The following is a 20,837-nucleotide window of genomic DNA, read 5'->3' as shown; positions in this document are numbered from 1 at the left end:
TTTTAAAAAGTTTCTTGATTTGCACGTATGGGAGTCGGCCTCCTGAGTCCCGCCTCTTCGGGGGTGCTGGGAGAGAATGGAAGCAATAAACTGTGCGGCCCCTTTAAGGCCGCGGCATCCGCGGACCGTCCGCTTTATGGATTATTTAACTAGTGCATTTCTCCTCTCAGCCGGCTATCCAGCTCACTCCGGGTAACCAGTCGTTCTACGCGAACAATCTATTTAAACACCTTCAATTTAGTGTACAAGTTAGTTTTCATCTATTTTTTTTTTCTCATCCAGGTTTAAAACGGTAAACCGGTCCCGAAGTCAAGAACTTGATTATGGGAAAAGTGCACGCGAAGTTATGCGGGATAAATACGAGACGGGGGTGAATGCACTGTGACATTTCTGTTCTTTTTATATATTTATTGTCCCGGGCTTTCAGACCGAATGACAACGACGCTCCGACACCTGTAGCCTCCCCAAACGGAGGTCCACCGCTGTGAAACAAAGTCACGTCGGCGTCATCTCATGTGATAAACTACTATCCGTGCTGCCGATACTGCGACGCATGCACATGCAATGGCTGACAGCGCGTGAAGAGTTAGCCAGAGGTCCGACGGGGACGCGTTTGGATCCGCCGGGCCAGTTAATGTAGGGGCAGCATCATGGTGGTGGAGAGAACGCTGCTGGCTGCACGCCAAGGGGACCTTCAGACCCTTAAAATACTGCAGGCGGAGAAGGCGCTGCACGCCGGCGTGAGGGACCCGCTGGGGGCCACTGCAGTCCACCATGCAGCCCGGTCGGGCAAGCTCACCTGTCTGCGCTACCTGGTGGAGGATGCGGGGCTGCCTGGGAGCTCGCTGGCGAAGAACGGGGCGAGTCCTGCGCACGACGCGGCGGCCACCGGCAACCTGGCCTGCCTGCAGTGGCTGGTGACCCGTGGGGGCTGCAGGGCCTCGGTAAGGCTTCGAGTTTCACTTCTGTAGGTGCAAGAAGCTGACAAAAAACAGCATAACAGGTAGAGTGTTAATTATTATGCATACATTCATAATATTACCGATTTAATTACCACCGTGTTTTTTATTATTATTATTATTATTATTATTATTATTATTATTATTATTATTATTATACGCGACAGTAACCATGCAGGAGAAGGGGAGATGAATGGCTGGATTATTGTTTTCTAAAAATACATAATAAAATTTGAATAATAAATACATGAATTTAATGCCGGAACAGATTACCTGATGTACATGAGTAGGCTAGTTATTCTTAGTAAGAATGCGCAGTTATTGTGGATCCACAAATTTTAAAGACAAATCTGTGAATGCTTAATATCACTGAAACAAGTTACTCCTACCATAAAAAGTATATATTTCAATTATTTATGTGATTTGTAAGTATAATGTATATAGGCCTATGTGGACGTCATAAATCCTATTTAATTTAGGCAGTGTAAATAAAATTATCTATACACTTTCTGATAAAGGATTTTTGCTTTGTAATTTAACATAACATTTTTGACTTTGTGTTTAATGTAACTCAATTAATAAATAAAACACTTCTATATTAGAAAAAACTCATACTTTATGAGAAGCTTTATTAATATTAACCAGCCTTCCAGGGTGGGGCCCAAAATGCCGGTGTGAACAATTTGCCACCAGGGTTCCTGTGTACAAACAAGAACAACAACAAAAGTTTTTTACTTGGGGGGGGGGGGGGGGAAATGATGGTATAGAGAATGAAATTAGGAAATAATTAACTATAAACCTTGTGTAACTTAAATTAGGCTGCTATAGAAATGACGAAAAGCAATCAACGGTGATATATTTTTGAATAAAAATCATGCTAAACTTCTTCATCCAGCACTACAAACAAATCACACCAGCAATATGATTACATCACATGTTTTCTTCTTAATTGGGATAATTAGTTAATGTCTGCAATCAGCAGCTTATCTGGGGAATTATTTTCAGACCAAATGAAAAATATTTGTCAGGCTGGTGATTATTTGCGATTATAGTATTACTTTATGAGTAGGCCTATTATCTTACGACTTGGTGTTTCGATATTTTAATAAAAAGAAATATGGAAAACATCTTGTGTTATCTACGTGAAACAGACCTGCTTGTCTGCTGAAGTTAAGGTAGCCGACTGCTCGTCGCGTTTTTGGCTCTGTGCGGACGCGGCGGGGCTGCGCAGTGCTGTGCTTACACGGGTTCGAGGGGCGCGGATGGCGCCGGTGCCACCGCCGCGGCGCTTCAGCCTTTTAGCAGATTAACGGGCCGGTTGAGCAGAAAGCATGCTTCCGTGGTGCTTCGGCCAGGCTAACGCTAACCTGGGGGATTAAAGAGGAGCCCTATATTTAGCCTGGTGGGGGATTAGGATCAGCGAAGAGCACAGGAGCTTCGCTTCGCAGCTTGGGCGCTGTGTTTCACACCACGGTCCCGCTGGCAGCGCAGCTCGGTGAAAATGGGCAGCCGTTGTGACACCCGAGCCCCCTCTCCGAGTTATGCTGCCAGATCGTCGCCATAACAGGGGCAGAATGCAACCGACAGAACGTGACCGGTTCCAAAAACACGCCAGGAAATGTCACTTTGACAAAAGGGAGGTTATATCCATTGTGTCGGGAAGGTTTCGGCTTGTTGCCACAGCTTTCGGTTGGGGCTGGTACTGGCGTTTTTTTGTCATGTAATGACATTAAAACCAAATTTTCTAATTCAGGTTTACGGTTCAGTGGCACAGTCCGCCGTCCTCAGCTGTCCTTCACATTGTCAGAGATCACTTTCACCTTTTCTAAGATCATCCATTTTCTAAGACCTATCAGGAAAAGGAGAGAGGTTTGTGTGGAGTATAACTTAACTTCCTGCTTGGTTTAACTTGATTGACATGGATTCATGTTTGACCAGTTTATGAAGCTGGACACCAGGTTTATGATCCAGGTCCTCCTGTTTTGGGTCTCATGCTCACGCCCATCTAGTCACGCGAATGGATCTGAGTAAAAGTGCAACCTGAGTATTTACTCACCGAGGCTCAGCTGCTATTCTTTTTAAACTCTGTGTCCAATAATTACTTCAGTCTTCCTCCAAGTCACACATCTGTTTTCTTTATGTAAACTTACACATTTCACATGACTCCAGTTCTGTCATGTCCCTCCCCAGTATGCGTTGCTTTCTGTAGTTCCTCTGTACCACTCTGTCTCCTGTCCCTGTCTCTCCGCCTTCGACGGGCAGGACAGGGACAGTTCTGGGGCTACAGTCCTGCATCTGGCATCGCGCTTCAGCCATCATGAGATCATCCAGTGGCTGCTGAGGGGGGGGAGGGCAGACCCCAAGGTGGCCACAGACACGGGGGCCCTGCCCGTCCACTACGCAGCTGCCAAGGGAGACCTGCCCTCGCTGCGGCTTCTGCTGGAACACAGCCCCAGGTAAATTTCTCAGCGTGCAGCATTTTGCACAGCACCAGCTAGATATACCAGAATATAGTGCTGCACACAGGTCCAGAGAGATCTCCCAGAATGCAATACTGCACACAGATCTAGGTAGGTCTCCCAGAATGCAATGCTCACACAGGCCCAGGTAAGTATCATACAGTGCAATGCTGCATGACAGGTGTCGTGTGTAAGAATGTAGTGGCTTTGAAACAAACATGTATAAATGTGACTCTTTCACCTGATAAACTCATAAGTTGGGGTTTCAGAAAATGGGTTCAACTGGGTACATAACACCGGGTGTTTAGTATGTGGTAAATGAATAGGTAACACTTCACATTAACTGCACCTTCATAATGCATTCATTAGGCATTCATAGAACGTCCACAAACATCATGTAAGTGTTCCTTATCATTCTAACATACCGCAACAACTTTAACATACGTTAATAACTTTTATATTCGTTTCTATTTTCATTTCTAACAAAATCTTTTGGAAACAAAGTCCCACCCTACACTGTGTAATCTTTGTAAGGCAGAAGAAGATTATATTTAACTCAGAAAATGTATTATAGCTTATAAAATTATTTGCAAAAGTTTTTTTTACGTAGCTATGCATATTGCCAGTTAGGTGTCACGCTCCATTTCCTGGAGTCACAGTAAAGGTCAGCTGATGTGAGCAGATGGTGTCATCTGGTGATTCACTCGAGAACATTGCTGTGAAATCACTGCCACGTGATGGATGCTCTCTGTCCTAATGAAACACTCCTGGACACATCGGAAACCCAGCAGACCTTTTGTGGCTCATGATTTATCTACTTTGGTGTGTAAATGTTAAGCAGTAAAACACAGAGAAAAACTCGAGTGTAATGCACCTCACCTTACAGTTTCAGGTGTTAAATAGTACTATGATTCTTGTTGATTTTGGCTGAATTATTTATTATGGTAAAAGAAACACTTTTCTAAAGGTTGGAAAAAGGCTGACATAGTAGTTGACATTTACTTTAAGGTCAGAGAGCATCATGAGAGTGACGTTGTTTATGTTAAATTGGTTGCATACACAGGTATATCGCTGACTGACCCCCCCATGAACGAGCGGTTGTGTCGATCCTTGCCAGTCCGGGGGTATGGGGGGGGGGGTGGCGATGGAGAGGAGGAGCATGGTGGGAGGTGGGGTCACGCGCCACCTGATAGCGAAAGGCCATTCATTTCCTGCCATTGTTTGTGGCTGTTTCTATGGCAACGCACAATGGTTGACTGGCCATAAAGTAATGACTGAAAACAGATCCCATGGAACAAGGACACGGCGCTGGACGGTGTCAGCATTGTTCAGGTTAGATGCTGGGTCGGCGAAGATAATGGTGGAAGAGCCCAGGAGCAACAGCACTGAAATATATCTTTTGGGGGGGGGGCGTGCTCCCGCCTCACTCCTGTCCAACTTCAGCGTTCAGTGTTACAGGAGGCTGAGAGACCACAGCCTGTTTTTCTTTGTTTTATTTCCCCCATCAGTGTCATGTTTCCTTCACTGCTCCTGTAGACCTGTATACGCAGAGAAACACACGCGCAGTGCCAGTCAAATGTTTGGACACACAAAGCCACCTACAAGGGAGAGTGATCACACGAGCAAGCCACCTGACCTAGAGACAATGGAGATGTTTTGGGAAGATTTAGTCTGGAGGATGAAGGGAAAGTGGCCAATGGGTGCTCAGCGTGTATGTGGGACCTCCTTCAGCATAGATGGAGAAGCATCCCAGGAGGCCACCCCATGAAAGAGGTGTAGAGGAGACAGAAAGGTGAAGCAGTTCCTGGAGTAGATAGATAGATAGATAGATAGATAGATAATACTTTATTAATCAAAAAGGAATTATTGATCAAAAGGTGCAGCATTAAAGGAAATTTAGGCATCTTGATACACACAATAGCTCACATAATGACACACACAGTAATACAATAACACTCAGCATTGCCTTGGGGAGGGCTCGCTGTGCTTAGCGTAATGCCAGTCCAGTAGACAGATAAGCCTTTACTGACCAAAAATGCTAATGTGGCAAAGGGGATAAGAACTTACTAAGCGCTAATAAAAGCTGCCAGTGTTAGCTTAAGATGCTCAGAAACAAGGAGACATGTTACACAACCAGCTTGCTGTCCTAAAAGGTCCCCAGGGCTTAATCACTACCTGGGGCAGAGTAATACTAGGCATCCATAGCTGGGAACACTGGGAGTGTCCACCAGCAGCAGGCACCTGATGTGCTTCTAAATTCTTCTTTCACTGGTCTGCGCCATCCCACAGTGATAATACCCCTAACTACACCTCAGCTTTCTGGAACCTTCCGGTCCTCACAGGACTGTTTTCAGGTGACCCTGAACTGGCTCAGGGGCTTTTAAAGTACTTACTGGCATGATATGTAACGGCATGGCTGCACCCAGCCACACATGTGCCTCTTCCTCAGACAGCCTCTACTTCGATCGGAGTAGAAGTTTCCGGATTGCTTGAAGCTGGACTCTGCCGTTCAGGCTTCTGGGGCCTGTCCTGTGTTGGTCTCTTAACCTCTTTTTTTATCAACATTCCTCCACTCTGACCCACTTTGCTTATGTTGCCCTGGAGCTAAACCTTTTGATTTAACGTTTTAATTATTTAAACCGGAAAGGCCATTGAGATCTTAATCAGCCTTTGTTCAACAAGTGCTCGCTCTGGCCGCCATGCTAAATGAGTCAATGATTAGGAAATTTAAAGGCCATTAATAACTCTGTATTTCTCATGCAAACAATTGATAAAGAAACACTCCAAAAGAGCAGAAATAGAAGGTGGACACCTGTAGATGTGTGTGTATGTGTGTTTGTGTTCTGTGTAATTGCATTTTCAAGATGTTTGGGAGAAATCCAGGAGTCTGTAGGTACTACAGACGTGAAAGCAGAGCCTGTTGTGTCTTGGCTCCTGTTCACACAAGCGTGTGTGTGTGTGTGTTTGTGGTGTGTGTGTGGGTGTGTGTGGGGCCTCAGGTATGTGGACTTATGCAGAGCCCTCAGAATAATACCTGTGTTACCTGTGTTACCTGTGTTACCTGTGTTATGCACAGCAGTTGACCCATGTAGTATATGTTGGTGTGAGCAGGTGTGTGTGTGTGTTTGTGGTGTGTGTGTGTGTGTGTTTGTGGTGTGTGTGTGTGTGTGTTTGTGTGTGTGTGTTTGTGGTGTGTGTGTGTTTGTGTGTGTTTGTGGTGTGTGTGTGTTTGTGGTGTGTGTGTGTGTGTGTGTTTGTGGTGTGTGTGTTTGTGGTGTGTGTGTGTTTGTGTGTGTGTGTTTGTGGTGTTTGTGTGTGTGTGTGTGTGTGTGTTTGTGGTGTGTGTGTGTGTTTTGTATCCTACTCGCCTTGTTCAGCTCTTTTCCGTTACACTCATAAATGATTAAGGCATCCTGTTGATGGAAACCCGGCTCGTGAATTTTTAACTCCTGCTTGTTTTTTGTGTGATCGCCCCCCCCTCTGTCAGGACAAAAGATGTACTCATCCCTCATTCTTACATAAAAGTCCTCCCTGAAATGAACACATACAGGCATATATGGGAAGAAGCTTCCTGACTGATCATGGGCATCTGACACAAGAATGGAGACTGATTATCGCGTTAGTGGTAGACGGGATTAAGGAGGGGGTGGGTCTGCCCCCTGACTCTCTGCTGTAAAGGTGGGAGGGGGATCCAGGGCAGCGTGTCGTGAAATCTGCTCAGGTTATTGAAGAACAGCTTTATAACAAGCTTTACACACCTAATGGCAGTGAGAAATGCTTAGGAAGCCTCTTAGAATAGTGAAGTTTCCAGAGCAATTTTCTGAAACAGATCCTTTTATTTGAGAGTTACCCCTTTGACAGCATCGTGACTCATATCTGACTGGTTTATATAAACAGCTTGGATCGTCGGCTATTTTAAGTACTTCAAAAATGCAGCTATTTTCTTAGTATATATTTAAACACATAGTAAATGTAAAGAATGGCATCAAATTGCAAATTATGTGTTTGGCAATATACATGTTTCAACCTTAATTTGTCATACGTTTTGCGTGTTTGTGAGAGAATTTTGTGGAATGGAACTTATGAATGAAACATGGAGAAACAAAAAATAATACCTGTTTTTGTTTTTTTTTGTTTTGTTTTTGTTTTTGTGATTCCTCAGCGTGGTCAACGCCCAGACAAAGAATGGGGCCACACCCCTCTACCTGGCCTGCCAGGAAGGTCACCTTGAGGTCGTACAGTACCTCGTCAAGGACTGTGGGGCAGAGCCACGGATCAGGTCCCACGATGGCATGTCACCCCTCCACGCGGCAGCCCAGATGGGCCACATCACCGTCATCGTCTGGCTGGTATGTAGGCCAGGAGGGGGGAGGTGTGTCAATGTATGTGACACAAAGCATGTTGGTATGAATTCCAGAAAGGTCCACATCTTGTATCTGAGCATTTCACTTAACCTGAAATGCTTCATGAAATGTGGCTATACACGCATGCACACACACACACACACACACACACACACACACACATTTGTATCCATATCTTTGTGGGAACCATCCTTCAATTCTATGGGAAAAACCTTAATTCCAACATGACGAGCTTAACCCCCACCCAGCCCTAACCGTAGCCATAAGTAACCAAACAAAATACGAGAATTTTTTGATTGCATTCACAGATCTTTTTGGGGACCAGAAATAACAGATTTTTATCACATTTTGGGGTCCCCTCAATTTAATATAAACATAATCCACACATACACACACACACACACACACATGCGTGCCGCATTCTATTAATATATATATAAAAAAACTAATATATAAAGTTACATATAATTCTAAATGAGTCACTTTGGCTAAATGCAACACACCTCTAAGTTAATGATGCGAGGAGTAGATGGATACTGGGTTAGTGTGTCCCAGTTATCCGCCAGTCCTCCCAGTACACTGTCCAGGGCAGTCCTGCCCCAGCGAACGCGACATTACACCTTCCTCCTCGGACACAGGTGAGCTTCACGCCGACCAGCCTGTCGGAGCGCGACAACGACGGCGCCACGCCGATGCACTTTGCGGCCAGCCGCGGCCACGCCAAGGTGCTCAGCTGGCTGCTTCTGCACGGCGGCGAGATCGTCAGCGACGGCTGGGGCGGGACCCCACTGCACGACGCGGCGGAGAACGGCGAGCTGGAGGTGGGCTCTGCGAGCCTCGAACTCTCTCCTCTTTGGGACTCCCCCAATGGGCATCCCTGGAAATGATTTATTAATTTGAATTATATTTAATTGCTTAATTATTATGTCTAATCTAAAACTAATTCTGAGGCCTTAGTGTTAAAATGTCCGTTATAGATTTCGGAGGTAGAGGTCTGAGTAGCTGATGACGCGATTAATCTAAATTAACCTTATTGCTGTGAAATATAATCCTCTTTTTAAACTTCATAAATGACTGAATAAATGGAATGAATATTTATTCTTCAGAAAACAGACCGATTCCCATATTTCACATTTCCTCATCTTTTCACCATTACAGAGATTCCTCTACTTTCATGAATTATGTTTAACACAATCGTGTTCTTAACTATATGTCAGTTAATTTAAGTCATGTGATAATTAGCAGCAAGCCACAGTTTTCATGCTCAGAACCACGGCCTACTCAGACCACTTTGGATTTTAACTGTGCAGAAAGTATATTAATACTCACTTAATATTTTCTTCTTACAACAAGGTGGTGAAATCCAGGTAAATAGACCTCTAGCTACCCGCTGAAAAACCATGCAGCTTTTTCAAGGATGGCCTTCAGTTCTGCTTTATCTGTCGCTGCTAGTGCTGTCAGATTCTGGTGGTGAACGGAGTGCATCTGGGAACGCGGGACCGCGACGGCTTCTCAGCGGCGGACCTGGCCGAGTACAACGGGCACAGTGAGTGCGCCAGATACCTGCGCACTGTGGAGAACATGGTAAGGGAGGTTACTGCGTCCACTGCTGCCGCTGTCTGCCCCCCTGCTGCCGCTGTCTGCCCCCCTGCTGCCTCTCCCTCTCTGCCCTCTTTTCCTGGTCTTTGCCTGAGTCAGTGTGCTACAGCTCCACAGTTCAGCAGAATCAGGGCCATGGTGTTTGGGCTGCTTGTGTAATGCTCTACCCAGCTTTGTGCTGATTCTGTAGTTAAATGCATTTGATGTGGCCATACTCAACTATACTTTATATCAGTACTATGATGATACTTAGCTGTACTTTGTGGTTGTCTGCTAGTAACACAGAAGAATACTTTTTGGTTGCACTGTAATACTAAGCAATGGTTTGTAGTTGGACAGTGATAATACTTATCATATTATGTGGTTGTGTAGTAATAATACTCAGAAATATGTTGTGGATATATTATGGTGATAGTAAGCACTACTTTGTGGTTTTAGTAGGGTGGTGCTCAGTTGTTCTTTGTGTTTGATTATAGTAACCCTTGGAAATACTTGGCAGTTTTACTGTGTAATACTCAACAGTACTTTGTGGTTCTACAGTTGTAATACTCAGCACTATATTTTTGGTTGTAATATAGTAATACCAAGAAATACTTTGTGGATGTACTGTGGTGATAGTAAGAAGTAATGTGTGGTTGTATTGCGGTCATGCTAGGGTGATTCTCTGCTGTTGTGGTTGGGATTTTGAAGTCAGGCCTTTTGGAGACTTTATGAATCATTTTCAAAGAATACTCAGTAGAGCAACCGTGCATTCAGAGTAAATGGAAATGGCATTCACAGTGTATTGATGAAGGCTGCTTAGATTTAATTAGATTAATTGGACTTTGAGGGGTAAATTGTGTCATGAAGAGAGAACTTGAAGAGACACCTAGTGGATGCCGGAAGATTATGGCTACACTTTTTTTTTTTACTTCTTTGCTGAAACCCAGCCTTTACATAGAAAAGTGTAGTTTTGATTAGGAACAATTCATTTACAACCTGTACAGTTGGCATGAGGATGCTGGTCTCCATCAGATAGATCTGGGGTAAATGGCTGTACTTTGTTCAGCACTGAAAACTGGCCCCTCCAAATAAGTCACCTGTGTGTTTGTTTTGCTTTGCACTGAGCTGTTATTCAAAACTTTCACTCATTTATGCACCCAAGTCATTTTCCTATAAATATTTAATGTTAAACACATTGTTTAAAGGTACCCCAGTAGGGATCTCCTGGGATTTAAAGCAGCCTTAAGCTTTTAAGTGATGGAATCCATAACCCACTGAAATTAAAGAAAATATTTTCTTGTGCTAAATGTGAGCTGTTAAGTGCTACATGCCAATTGCTATCTAATCAACATGATGGATTTTTATGATTGTACTATTTAAACATGTCCTTAGCTTTAAAGACTTGCCTTTGTAATCCTTAGCTGTAGCTGAGTGGAAGATCCTCCAAAATGACGTCCTAAACTTGACTGAACCTCTAAAATACGTCCATTCCTCCCCCACCCCCCATCTCCAGCCGAAGGGCAGCCAGGCCGGTAAAGGGGGCTCAGGCTAACCATCCAGATGGAATTGAGTTTCTAAAGAGCAGCAGTGATCTGGGGGGGGTGGCTCTACCCTGATCATGGTATGGAAGTGGGCTCTCAGGATTGTGCTTTGGAGAGTCGCCACCTCGAACCCGAGCCCAGCCGATTCTGAGAGGGGGAGATGTGTACAGTATCTTGCATGGTACTGTGCTGAATGATATGTGATATAATAACATACTACATGTAACATACTACATGTAAACGCAGATTTATGTATTATTTGTGACGGCAGCAGGCAGAAGGAAGGTCCTGGATGAGTGGGTGTCTGCTCCAGGTTGACTCAGGTGACGCCTGAATTAGACATTAAGTGGTAGAAGCCTCTTCACTAAGAATCATATTAGAATCAGAAAGTCTCTATAAAGTGCCACCCTACTCCTGATCAGCATTGCTGTCCTGTGGGGGGGGTTGTGAGACCCCATTGGTGTTTCTGAGTCAGATCTTTGGTAAGAGATTCAGTCATAGCCGTGAACTGCAGAAAATCCAAATATTAACTTTTAAAAGCATTTTCTTATGTAAATATCTTTGATATGAATTGAGGGCTAGGGGCTGGGGCCCCATCAGCTGGATGCCTGGGCTAACTTTGTTGGAAATTGTGAACCCACTATCAGAACGGAAATGATTCGTATCACGGGGTCTTTCTGTATTACAGTGTTATGAGCCTCAATCCCACAATGCAATGTGATTAGGTGTTAGGAAAAGTCAGTGAAATGGGAAATGCCGGGTGTTCCCCCGATTTGGGGCCCCTGGCTGAGGCTGTGTGCGCGCCCGTGTGTCCACACAGAGCGTGGAGCACCGCGTGCTCTCCAGGGACCCGTCCGCTGACCTGGAGAGCAAGCAGTCGGACTCGGGCCTGTCCTCCCCCATGGCCCCGTCCTCCTCCGCCCAGCCTGCTGGCTTTGAGGTGGGCTCACCCTCCAGCACTCTGTCCAACTACGACTCCTGCGCTTCCAGCCAATCCAGCAATGGCGAGAAGAGGAGCGGGGGGCAGCCGACGAGTGGCCCCAATGGTCAGTGACACGCACACGCGCAGCTCATATATGCCTTTCATTGTAGGGACCCTTCATTACATTCTATGGGCTTGAGCCTAATCCTAACAATGACAACCTTACCCCCTACCCAGCCCTAATCATAACCATAAGTAACCAAACAAAATACAAGACTTTTGTCTATTTTAGTTTTTTAATTGCATTCACAGGATTTTATCAAATTTGAGCTTTATATTGTGGGGATCTGAAAAATGTGCCCACAAGCTAAAAAGTAACAGGCTTAGGTCCCCATGATGTGGTAAAACTGATTCTGATTCTGAAAACAAACTCGCACTCATTCTCACACATGCGTGATCAGGGATCTGCCGAGGTCCTGCCTTTAGTACGGCAAACTCATCCCAGCCACATTTGAACTAAACCAGACATTTTTGGATGGTTTTCAGTTTTAAGCTTATTATGAAGTAGGGGGTTGCACGACTTAAGATTTTTTAAAGTGGACAGCTATTTCATGAAAGTCGAGGCGACGTCAATTAGTCAATGCTGATGTCTTTAATAGAACCACAGGAAGAGTGAATTCTTTGCGACAAGCGACAATCTGTATTCGCGAAACCTAAAGCATATGCTCACAACAGACGTACAGATATCTTTGACACGGAAAAGAAACAAGTAGAAACAGCAATAGGTTGCAACTCAGCAGCAACACTTTGTGTAACAATAACACTTATTGGCCGCAATTTCCATTTAGGTGCGAAAGATTGAAATGAGTAAGACTGATACATCAGCATAACGCTTGGGGAGGAAAACAAAACTCACGCCAGATCCAGCCTGCAAGCCTGGTCCTTGCTGTCGTAAGGCGCTTTCCCACCAATGTTCAGGAACCAGGTTCCTGGTTCCGAGTTCCTGGGCTGTCTTGACCTGTAGTTTTGTGTGTCGCATTCCGACCGCACAACAGGAGCTTTGTGCAGGTAATTTCATATGAAACTATGCCGTCACCCCAAAACAGTGTAGGATAACCATGTGGTTGTGCTAATGATTTATTAGTTATTGGGGGATCGGTTGCGATCAAAACGGGACACAGCGTTTTATTTATACGACCTGTAACATGTTTATAATTTATGTTAGAGTGGCCAGCAAATTGATTGTTCATTTTCCATGGAATAAAACATTAAGTTACGTTATTCCAGCACCGAAGATTTAAGACAAAAGTATAACAGTTATTGTTGAATTTTTCGAGGCTGAAATATGGAAACACAAGTAAGAAGGTATTCATTAATGCACTGAATGTAACTGAGGTACAAACATAATTCCACCTGCTTAATCTTTGCCCCACTAGTTCAATCTGTTTTCCCCAAACATCAGTGTAATTAGTATTTTTTGAGGCGTCCATGTTGTTAGTGTCATAATCACGTGATCAGCAACTAGTAAATGTCAAGCTTTAAGTGTCATCGCAGAGCAGTAAAGTTGACTTGATGAGTAGTGAATTAGTAGGTGCAACCACTATTAAGATGCAGAATTTACTGGTTGTGGGGGGTCCCCATGCGGGAGCACAGAGGACACGTTGCAAGTTAATTTTGGGGTGTCCATAAAAAATGCCAGTTTAACGTTCTGGCTGCCGTGTAACAATCAGGCCACTGCATAATTAGAGCAGACTTCATGTGGACAGATTGACAGTCTGGGTCGTACAGGGTCAGAACTCCATTAGACTGGAACTAAGCTGGGCTCTGCCACCCCCCCCCCCCCCCCCCCATCTGATCCAAAGTGGGTCAGATTCGGAAGGAATAAAGCAAAGACTGTCTGCATATGGAGGCTGTATCTATCCTAAGCTCAATTACTCTTTGTTACTGCATTGTTGCAGCGAGAAGTAGCCACAGGAAACAAAATATTAGCATTGTTGGGTAGTTAATGTACCATGTGCCTGCATTTGAGGGCAGAATAATGGGGACTGTTCAGACTGAGTCTTGGGATGAATTTCAGCTTATTTTTCCCTAGAGTAGTGAACAGCTCAAGGCCAGGTTTGCTGTAAGCACTAGTGCTGCCATCTACTGGTGACTTGTTAAATGACACAGAGCATCTATGTAATTCTGCAAAATGTTTGACCTTTGACATTTAATTTGGGTAGTGTATATATTTAATTCCTGAATTATTTGTATCCAATGATCGGGAAAGTCACTGAGTTAAAGGAAAGTCTTCTTCATGTCACTGTGAGGAACGGGAGACCCATTCGTGAACTGACCCCTTCATCTGCTGGAAAAAGGTTTCTCAGATTCAGCTGTCACAGACACGCAGACCTGCATGGATGTGTCGAATTCGGACGCAGGGGCGCAGAAGAGCGGGGCCTATGGGCACATGCCCGATCCAGTCCCGCCCCCGCCGCCAGCATACCCTCCCCCCCCACCCCCAGGTCCCTTTAGTCCCGCCCCCGAAGCCACCGGCGATCAGCCCCCTGCTGAAATCTACGTAAAGGTGAAGAAAAATCTACGTCATGTGGAGAGTGAAACTGTTGTGAGAGAGGTGAGTTTTCACTGTCAGAAATGTTTCGTTACTCTAAGAAATGTATAATTTGTAGGGTTGTATAGTTATATATTTGACCAGGATCTGTCTCTGCTGTCTGTAAGCTTACAGATGTACGTCTAGACCTCTTTAAAGCTCCCGTCCCAGAGAGTGTTCCAGAACAGGCAAAGATATTTGTTTGTTTTAACTGGTGTTTATCTGCAGAGTTTTATGGTTAATTAAACCTTTAATAAATAGCCAGAAGGACATTTAGTCCTGAGATAAGGTGACAGCAGCTGTGAAATCATGCACGATTCTCCAGGGAGAGCTGAATGCTTGTTTTTATTAGGGAGGCACTGAGGACAGTGCGAGGTGGATTCTGTATGAGCTGCTCTCACAGTGCAGCCAGGCTTTCAGAGGCGCGGAAACTTACAAAGCAGCCGTCTCGCCTACCCCGAGACAGTGTTATGGAAAAAAAACACAATGTTTCTTGTCAGGGGCGTAGTTAGAGATGAATGGATAGAGGGGTTGAGTCTTTACTGGGGGGGCATGGCAAACATACATAATATAAAAAGCTATTCATAATTTTAGCCAATAAATACACATTTATTTGAGCGGGCGAGAAACACTTAGTGCCCATCTCAGCAATTCAGCGGGCAAAATGTCCTGTGTTCTCCGGCAATGTGTGAGATTTTCTTATAGCCCATGATACTGTGTCTGGGTGCCAGACCAGCCTCCATCATGCTGTAAAATGAAAGACGAGTGACCACTTAAGAGGCCCTAAGGGATTGGACCTCAGTACACATTAGCTTATGTGGAAGAATTGATTTCACCTGGCAGCGAACATAAACGGCTGAATGCCCATTAATGTTTGAGTGTTGTTGCTCACCACCCTATCTGACGGCGCTGTCAGCCGTCCTGTTTGCCTGCTGTGAGGGGTGATGTACAGCATACAGTAAGAACCATTTCCTCACGCGCACAGATCACGTCTCCCGTTTGGTGGGCGACGATGTAACAAATCCTGTGCGAGGAGCTGGCGGGGCTGCCATGGAGACGGTGAGGTCAGCTTAGTGTGATGTGACAGGTGTAGTTTATTGATGAAGCGTCCGGGTAAAACGAGAGGCCGGGTAGTTTGAGGCAGGTGTTGGGGGATGCGAGCAGTCAGGCATTGAACTTTTGCACGAGCTCTGGGCGTCAAAACTACAGACTGAAGACTTTTAACTCCAACTTCATTGTATCATTGAGTCTTCTGATGTATTGGGGATACACAGGAAGGAGGATGTAGGGTGTCAGAGTCAGTAAAGGAACCAGGAGGGAGTGTTCAGAGGTGAGCTGATATGCTTGTGTTGGATGTGTTTTATTTTGATTTTTTTTTTTCTCAAATGACTTACAAGCTCTTGACTGACAAACCGCGTTCCAGAGTAAGTACAGCCAGGGCTATGGTTTGAGGGATCTCTCCGACATCGCTGGCTCTTCTGAGCCGTGTCACTTGGGTGGGATATAATGTGTTAACGTGGATGTATTTGCCAATGATACTTTTGGATTGTTCTGGATGAGCACTCAACCATATCCAACAGCAGGGCTTTATTGTCATGACACACCGATTGACATTCAGACATGTGAAGCTGTGTGTGAAATTGTCTGTGAAGGATGGTCTTGAGTGTTATATAAATAATGATGAATATGAATCATACTGGAGTATGACAGCTTGGAATTTGTGGTCCTGGATGATTGTCTTCAACTGTTCTGCAGAGTTCTAGAACATTCTGCAGTGTTGGAATCTGTGGTGGTGCTGTTTGGGAACTAAATACTGCTGTGTCTGGAAGCTGGCCCAAGATCGACTTCATCTTGCTGTCAGATCTATCTCTTCCCCTCCCTGTTTACGCTGCTCCTCCTGCATGATCTCTTGGATTCCGCTCGGAATTCTTCACTTGGATTCTGCTGTCACGCTGTGGCCGCCACTAAGGGTTCTCCATGTTCCTGCTCAGCCTCTGTCCCATGCTATCATGCATTTCAGCCATTTCAGGAACCTGTGAAATTTGACGCTGCTAGACAACATTTTACAACATTTTAATTGTTGACACTATATTGGAATTTGTGTTCCTGGATGATTGTCTTCAACTGTTCTGCAGAGTTCTAGAACAGAGTTCTGTTAGGTTGACCATGCAATCCATATGGAAATTTATGGCTCGTTTAATCATGAGGATTTTGATAAGTGATCGAGGCAGTCCTCCCTCAGGGTTGCTTTCACTCCCCATCTTGGGGTCGCTTACACACCAATTTTTCTTATTAACCCTTTGTTCACTAAAATCCTGCAACTCAAAAATTCGTTTTGGTTACTCGATTTGTGGCTATAGGTTGGCCTAACCTCTGTGCTACAGCATGTTGAAAATCACGGCACACATCACTAATTGAATGTTCACAATCATAGCATGCATCACTAATTAAATGTTCACAATCACAGCATGCACCACTAAGTGAATGTTCACAATCACAGCACGCATCACAAACTCCTCAGCCAATCAGTCCTCTAATTAGTAATTTAATTAGGGAGTTGCAGCAAAAACACACAACGGCCCTTTCAGTGTAAGACTGCCCACCCCTGGTGTAATGCATTTTTCTCAGGTTTGAACAGCTGACCTAAAGGTAACCCCAAAAACCTGCAAACACATTGGGCCTTTACCATTAAAACTGTACATTTTTAACAGGTTAGTTACATCAATAAAATATCATTACTGCGCAGTAAAGGTCTTTTGAATCTGAATTCAGTGTGTTAATAACCTCTTAATAGTTGGATTTAATCTAAATGAAACAAAAGAGCAGATCTGTGTAATCATATGAATTGCATATCAATGTGTATCCATAGCACATAGGCTTTGGAACAATCGTGCATCGTTCATAAGCACATTGGTCGTAGAGAAATGTTATAATGCTGGCTGTAATCATTTAGCCAGAGTCATTCTATAAATCAGAATACAGAAAAAAAGGAAGCAACATCGGTGACCCCAATGGATCTATGTCACATCGGATGCCAGGCTGTCCGTCATCATGGTAACAAGGACCCGCTGTGCCTGTTTCTGGTTTTCTTGAAGCAGCTGACTGCAGCGGAGTCCCCAGGCAGCTTCCGAAGGACAGACTCAACCCGAAGGTCACGCAGCTTCAGCAAGCAGCCCAGCACTGCCGACTACTACAAGGCCCTGGGAGCCGAGGGCACGGGGGGGCGACCCGAGAGAGCCATGCTGCCCGGCCAGGAGGTAACAGCCAGTGTCTGGCACCAACCACTTTGTATTCAAATCCAGTATTTATGGTGTGTTTCAGTGCAGACTTTGGAAGGTGAAATCTCAGTTCCCAGCCTTCCTTCATGACATCTGGAACCTATGTCTGGCCGTTTCCTCCCAGGATTCCCTGCTGCCGGGGGAACCGGCTGACGGACTGAAAAATGGAGCCGTGGAGGGACAGGCGCCCCCACCACCGGCTCCACCCCCACCACCCCTCCCTCAGGCCCATACCCAGCCCGCTCCCACACCCCCACCTCCTCCTCCGTTGCCCTCAGAAGCTCCACCCCACAAGTACAGCTCCAGCCAACGGCGGCCATCATCCTCCTCTGGAAGTGAGTGCACGGTCTCTGTCTCGCTGCAGACGTGGCCTGGCTGCCGGTTCTGGTGACCAGCTGGGCATATTTACCGGAAGACGGTGTATCAGTAGTATAGCTCAGGGACCGTTCCGGTCGGCTGGGAATGCAACGGATCATGGCTGAGGAATCACCGGAGTGTAGCCAGACCCCATATCGCAGCACTGCCCCCCATCAAAGACCCATGCAGACTCACAGAGTAAAGGTCTGCTGTTTCTCAGCAGTGTCCTGCACACGCAGGGAAAATGTCACAGAGAGCTATCTTGGTATCAGAGGAGTGAGGTCAGCTTGGAGCCATTGAATCCCCCCCCCCCCCACTCTAAAGCTGATTACAAATTAATACCAGGACTTTGGTTACCTTGTGAACCTCTGTGGTCCTTCCCTTGGCTGTTGTCTTCACGACACTTCTCTATACTCTAGCTGTGTAGATCACATTGCCCCTGTACGCATACCTTATCCAGAATCACACTCAGGGATCTTGCATTTCATTACCTAATGAGGATCTTCTTTACCTTTGGGCCCTACCTTCACCTGTTCATTAGCCCATGATACTGTCCAGAATTTTCTCATTCCTTTTCCACTTTCTGCTGGATCTGTACCATGCCGCAGTAATCAGCTATTTGAGGCAGGATGAGATTGTTGGTGTTCCTGACTTAATCTTCGTCTGATTTAAGCTGAAGTGGTGGCGTCCGAAACCGCAAATCATAACATTAAAGTGTTTATTGGATGATATGATTTAACTGCCCAGTGAAAATTTGAGTGAAGTGTGAAATAAAACAGAGCAGTTTGCAAGAGGAGCAGAGCAGAAATGTAGGAGATTACCCATGAAAATCTTTAAATGTCTGAAGTCGTCTTCTTATCTCATCTCTTGGTACTTAATGGTAAGTTAGACGTTCTGTGACATCGTTGCTTTGGCCTTATCGTTTCCGCGTCTTGTCCACAGGCACAAAGTCTTTTAACATGATGTCCCCCAATGGAGACAACTCGGAGCTGCTGGCAGAGATCAAGGCTGGCAAGAGCCTGAAGCCAACACCTCAGAGTAAAGGATACTCCACCGTTTATACCAACAGGCCCGATGAGAGCAGTGTAAGCCATTGGCTGAGTATTCCTAAGTATACTCCTGCTGCCCATATCAGATGGTATAATCACATGGTCTGTCATAGCCAGTGATGTGTGCTAAATGCTGCTGGTTGTCTACCAGACTTATAGGCCTCAGCAGTCTATCCACCCACTGCTTTAGGACATTTAAATGTGAAATCTGCATTGCAGGGTGGGGCTCCTGCTTCTCAGCCTCCAGCCTCACTTGCTGCATCATCCCAGCTTCCCTCCCCAGCTGATGCGTCGTCCCTGGCTCCCACCATCCCAACCCCAGGCAGTCCACCGTCCTCCAACCCCCCGGTGAACGCCGTCAGCTATGAGCAGGTGCCTCCCTTAGTGAATGGCCACGCAAGGCCCACCCCCGTGCAGAAAGCTCCACTGGTGGATGTGGAGACCCTGGTGCCCACCCATGATGAGCAAGGCAGGGCCATCCCAGAGTGGAAGAGGCAGGTGATGGTACGCAAGCTCCAGGTCAAGATACAAGAGGAAGAGGAGCTAAGGCACAAGGTAGGTTTGGGTAGATGAGACATAAAGGTTACGTGGGATGTGAGGTTCGCAGGGAAGCATAGCTACCTGGGATGTGAAATGAGCTGGGATGTGAGATGAACAGAAAAGCAAGCTTACTTGGGATGTGACGTGAGCTGGGATGTGAGATTAGTTGAAATGCCAGGTTAGCTGGGAGTGGTTAACCAACATGAAGGGGACTTTGTGGACACAGCATGGTTTTGCATGCATGTTGACATTGGCGTGCTGTGTACTGCATGACCTGTGTGAGTTTTAACCTGGCTTTTGCATCACAACCTGCTGTGCTGGGCAGCAGGACCAGAATCTGTTATTCTGTAGTCCTGATGGTCCAGTTGCCTCCCACAAGGGTTATAGCAGTTCTCCTGTAGCTCTATAAGAAGACCCACTCACTGTATGGGATTCAGGTATATTGCAGAGCACTCTGTAGCTAAACACAACCGAATGGAGACCAGTCCTTTTCCATAATTATTGCAAATCTAAAAGCACTGTGTTATGCACAGGATAAAGAGCTGTAGCACTGGCATATGGAGACTTTGGTGGCCCGAAACTGAATGGGATGGCAATAGCTTTGTTGCTGTAGCTAAAGTAACTTGAAGTTAAAATTAGCCGTGGTTCCTTTGCTAGAAAGGTAATGTTACCAAAGGCAAGTGAGCTCTCTGGTTTTGATGACATTTGACTGAAATGGAACATTAAAGTGTACACATTAATTTTGTAAACAAAAGGCATAGGATCAGAGAGCTGGTTAAGGTCACTTTGCGGCTGGTGAACTGCTCAGCCAGACACAGAAGGTGCTTATAGGTAGAAGACCTTCAGATATTTTGTGTTCCTTACTTTATGTTTTGAGATGCGCTTGATGCATGTTTTGTGATGAGGTGAAGGTCGTGCTGTGGTGCTATGGATGCTGAACACAGCTGTGCATGTCCCAGGCGAGCTGCACAGCACGGCCACATCTTAAACCCAGGGACGCCGTGGGGAGCCCTGAGTTTTAGGGTGGAGTGTTGGAGCTCCAAGCTCCTGCATGCTGATTCAGTGGTGTAATGCAAACACGGCCAAGCCATAAACCTATTACGTTACTTGTGACTCAGTGGTGGACCCGTGAAGGGATGAATCTCAGAACTCCTTCTTCTCCTTTGCTGCAAGCTATCCTTCCATCTTTCCACCATC

General features: G+C 45.5%; 1 protein-coding gene across 5 annotated transcripts in view; it reads left to right on the top strand.

The window, feature by feature from the left end:
• Positions 1-67: 67 nt before the first annotated feature.
• Positions 68-20,837, top strand: part of LOC111856958 (espin-like) — a 28,831-nt gene continuing 8,061 nt past the window's right edge. Inside the window, exons 1-12 of one of the 5 annotated variants that reach the window (XM_072715181.1) lie at positions 68-192; positions 283-944; positions 3,222-3,415; positions 7,581-7,767; positions 8,421-8,603; positions 9,235-9,366; positions 11,725-11,950; positions 14,184-14,440; positions 17,515-17,673; positions 17,819-18,029; positions 18,994-19,136; positions 19,320-19,655. In XM_072715181.1, the coding sequence (XP_072571282.1) occupies positions 651-944; positions 3,222-3,415; positions 7,581-7,767; positions 8,421-8,603; positions 9,235-9,366; positions 11,725-11,950; positions 14,184-14,440; positions 17,515-17,673; positions 17,819-18,029; positions 18,994-19,136; positions 19,320-19,655 (2,322 nt within the window). In that variant the 5' untranslated portion in view covers positions 68-192; positions 283-650. Of the gene's footprint in view, positions 945-3,221; positions 3,416-7,580; positions 7,768-8,420; positions 8,604-9,234; positions 9,367-11,724; positions 11,951-14,183; positions 14,441-17,511; positions 17,674-17,818; positions 18,030-18,993; positions 19,137-19,319; positions 19,656-20,837 lie in introns of all 5 variants that reach the window. The other 4 variants (XM_072715185.1, XM_072715182.1, XM_072715184.1 and 1 more) reach the window with 4 other exon arrangements.

The sequence above is a fragment of the Paramormyrops kingsleyae genome, chromosome 8 (genome assembly GCF_048594095.1).
Source record: "Paramormyrops kingsleyae isolate MSU_618 chromosome 8, PKINGS_0.4, whole genome shotgun sequence".
NCBI lineage: Eukaryota > Metazoa > Chordata > Actinopteri > Osteoglossiformes > Mormyridae > Paramormyrops > Paramormyrops kingsleyae.
The sequence above is the reverse complement of the archived record's forward strand: the minus strand, read 5'-3'. Positions and strand labels throughout refer to the sequence as shown.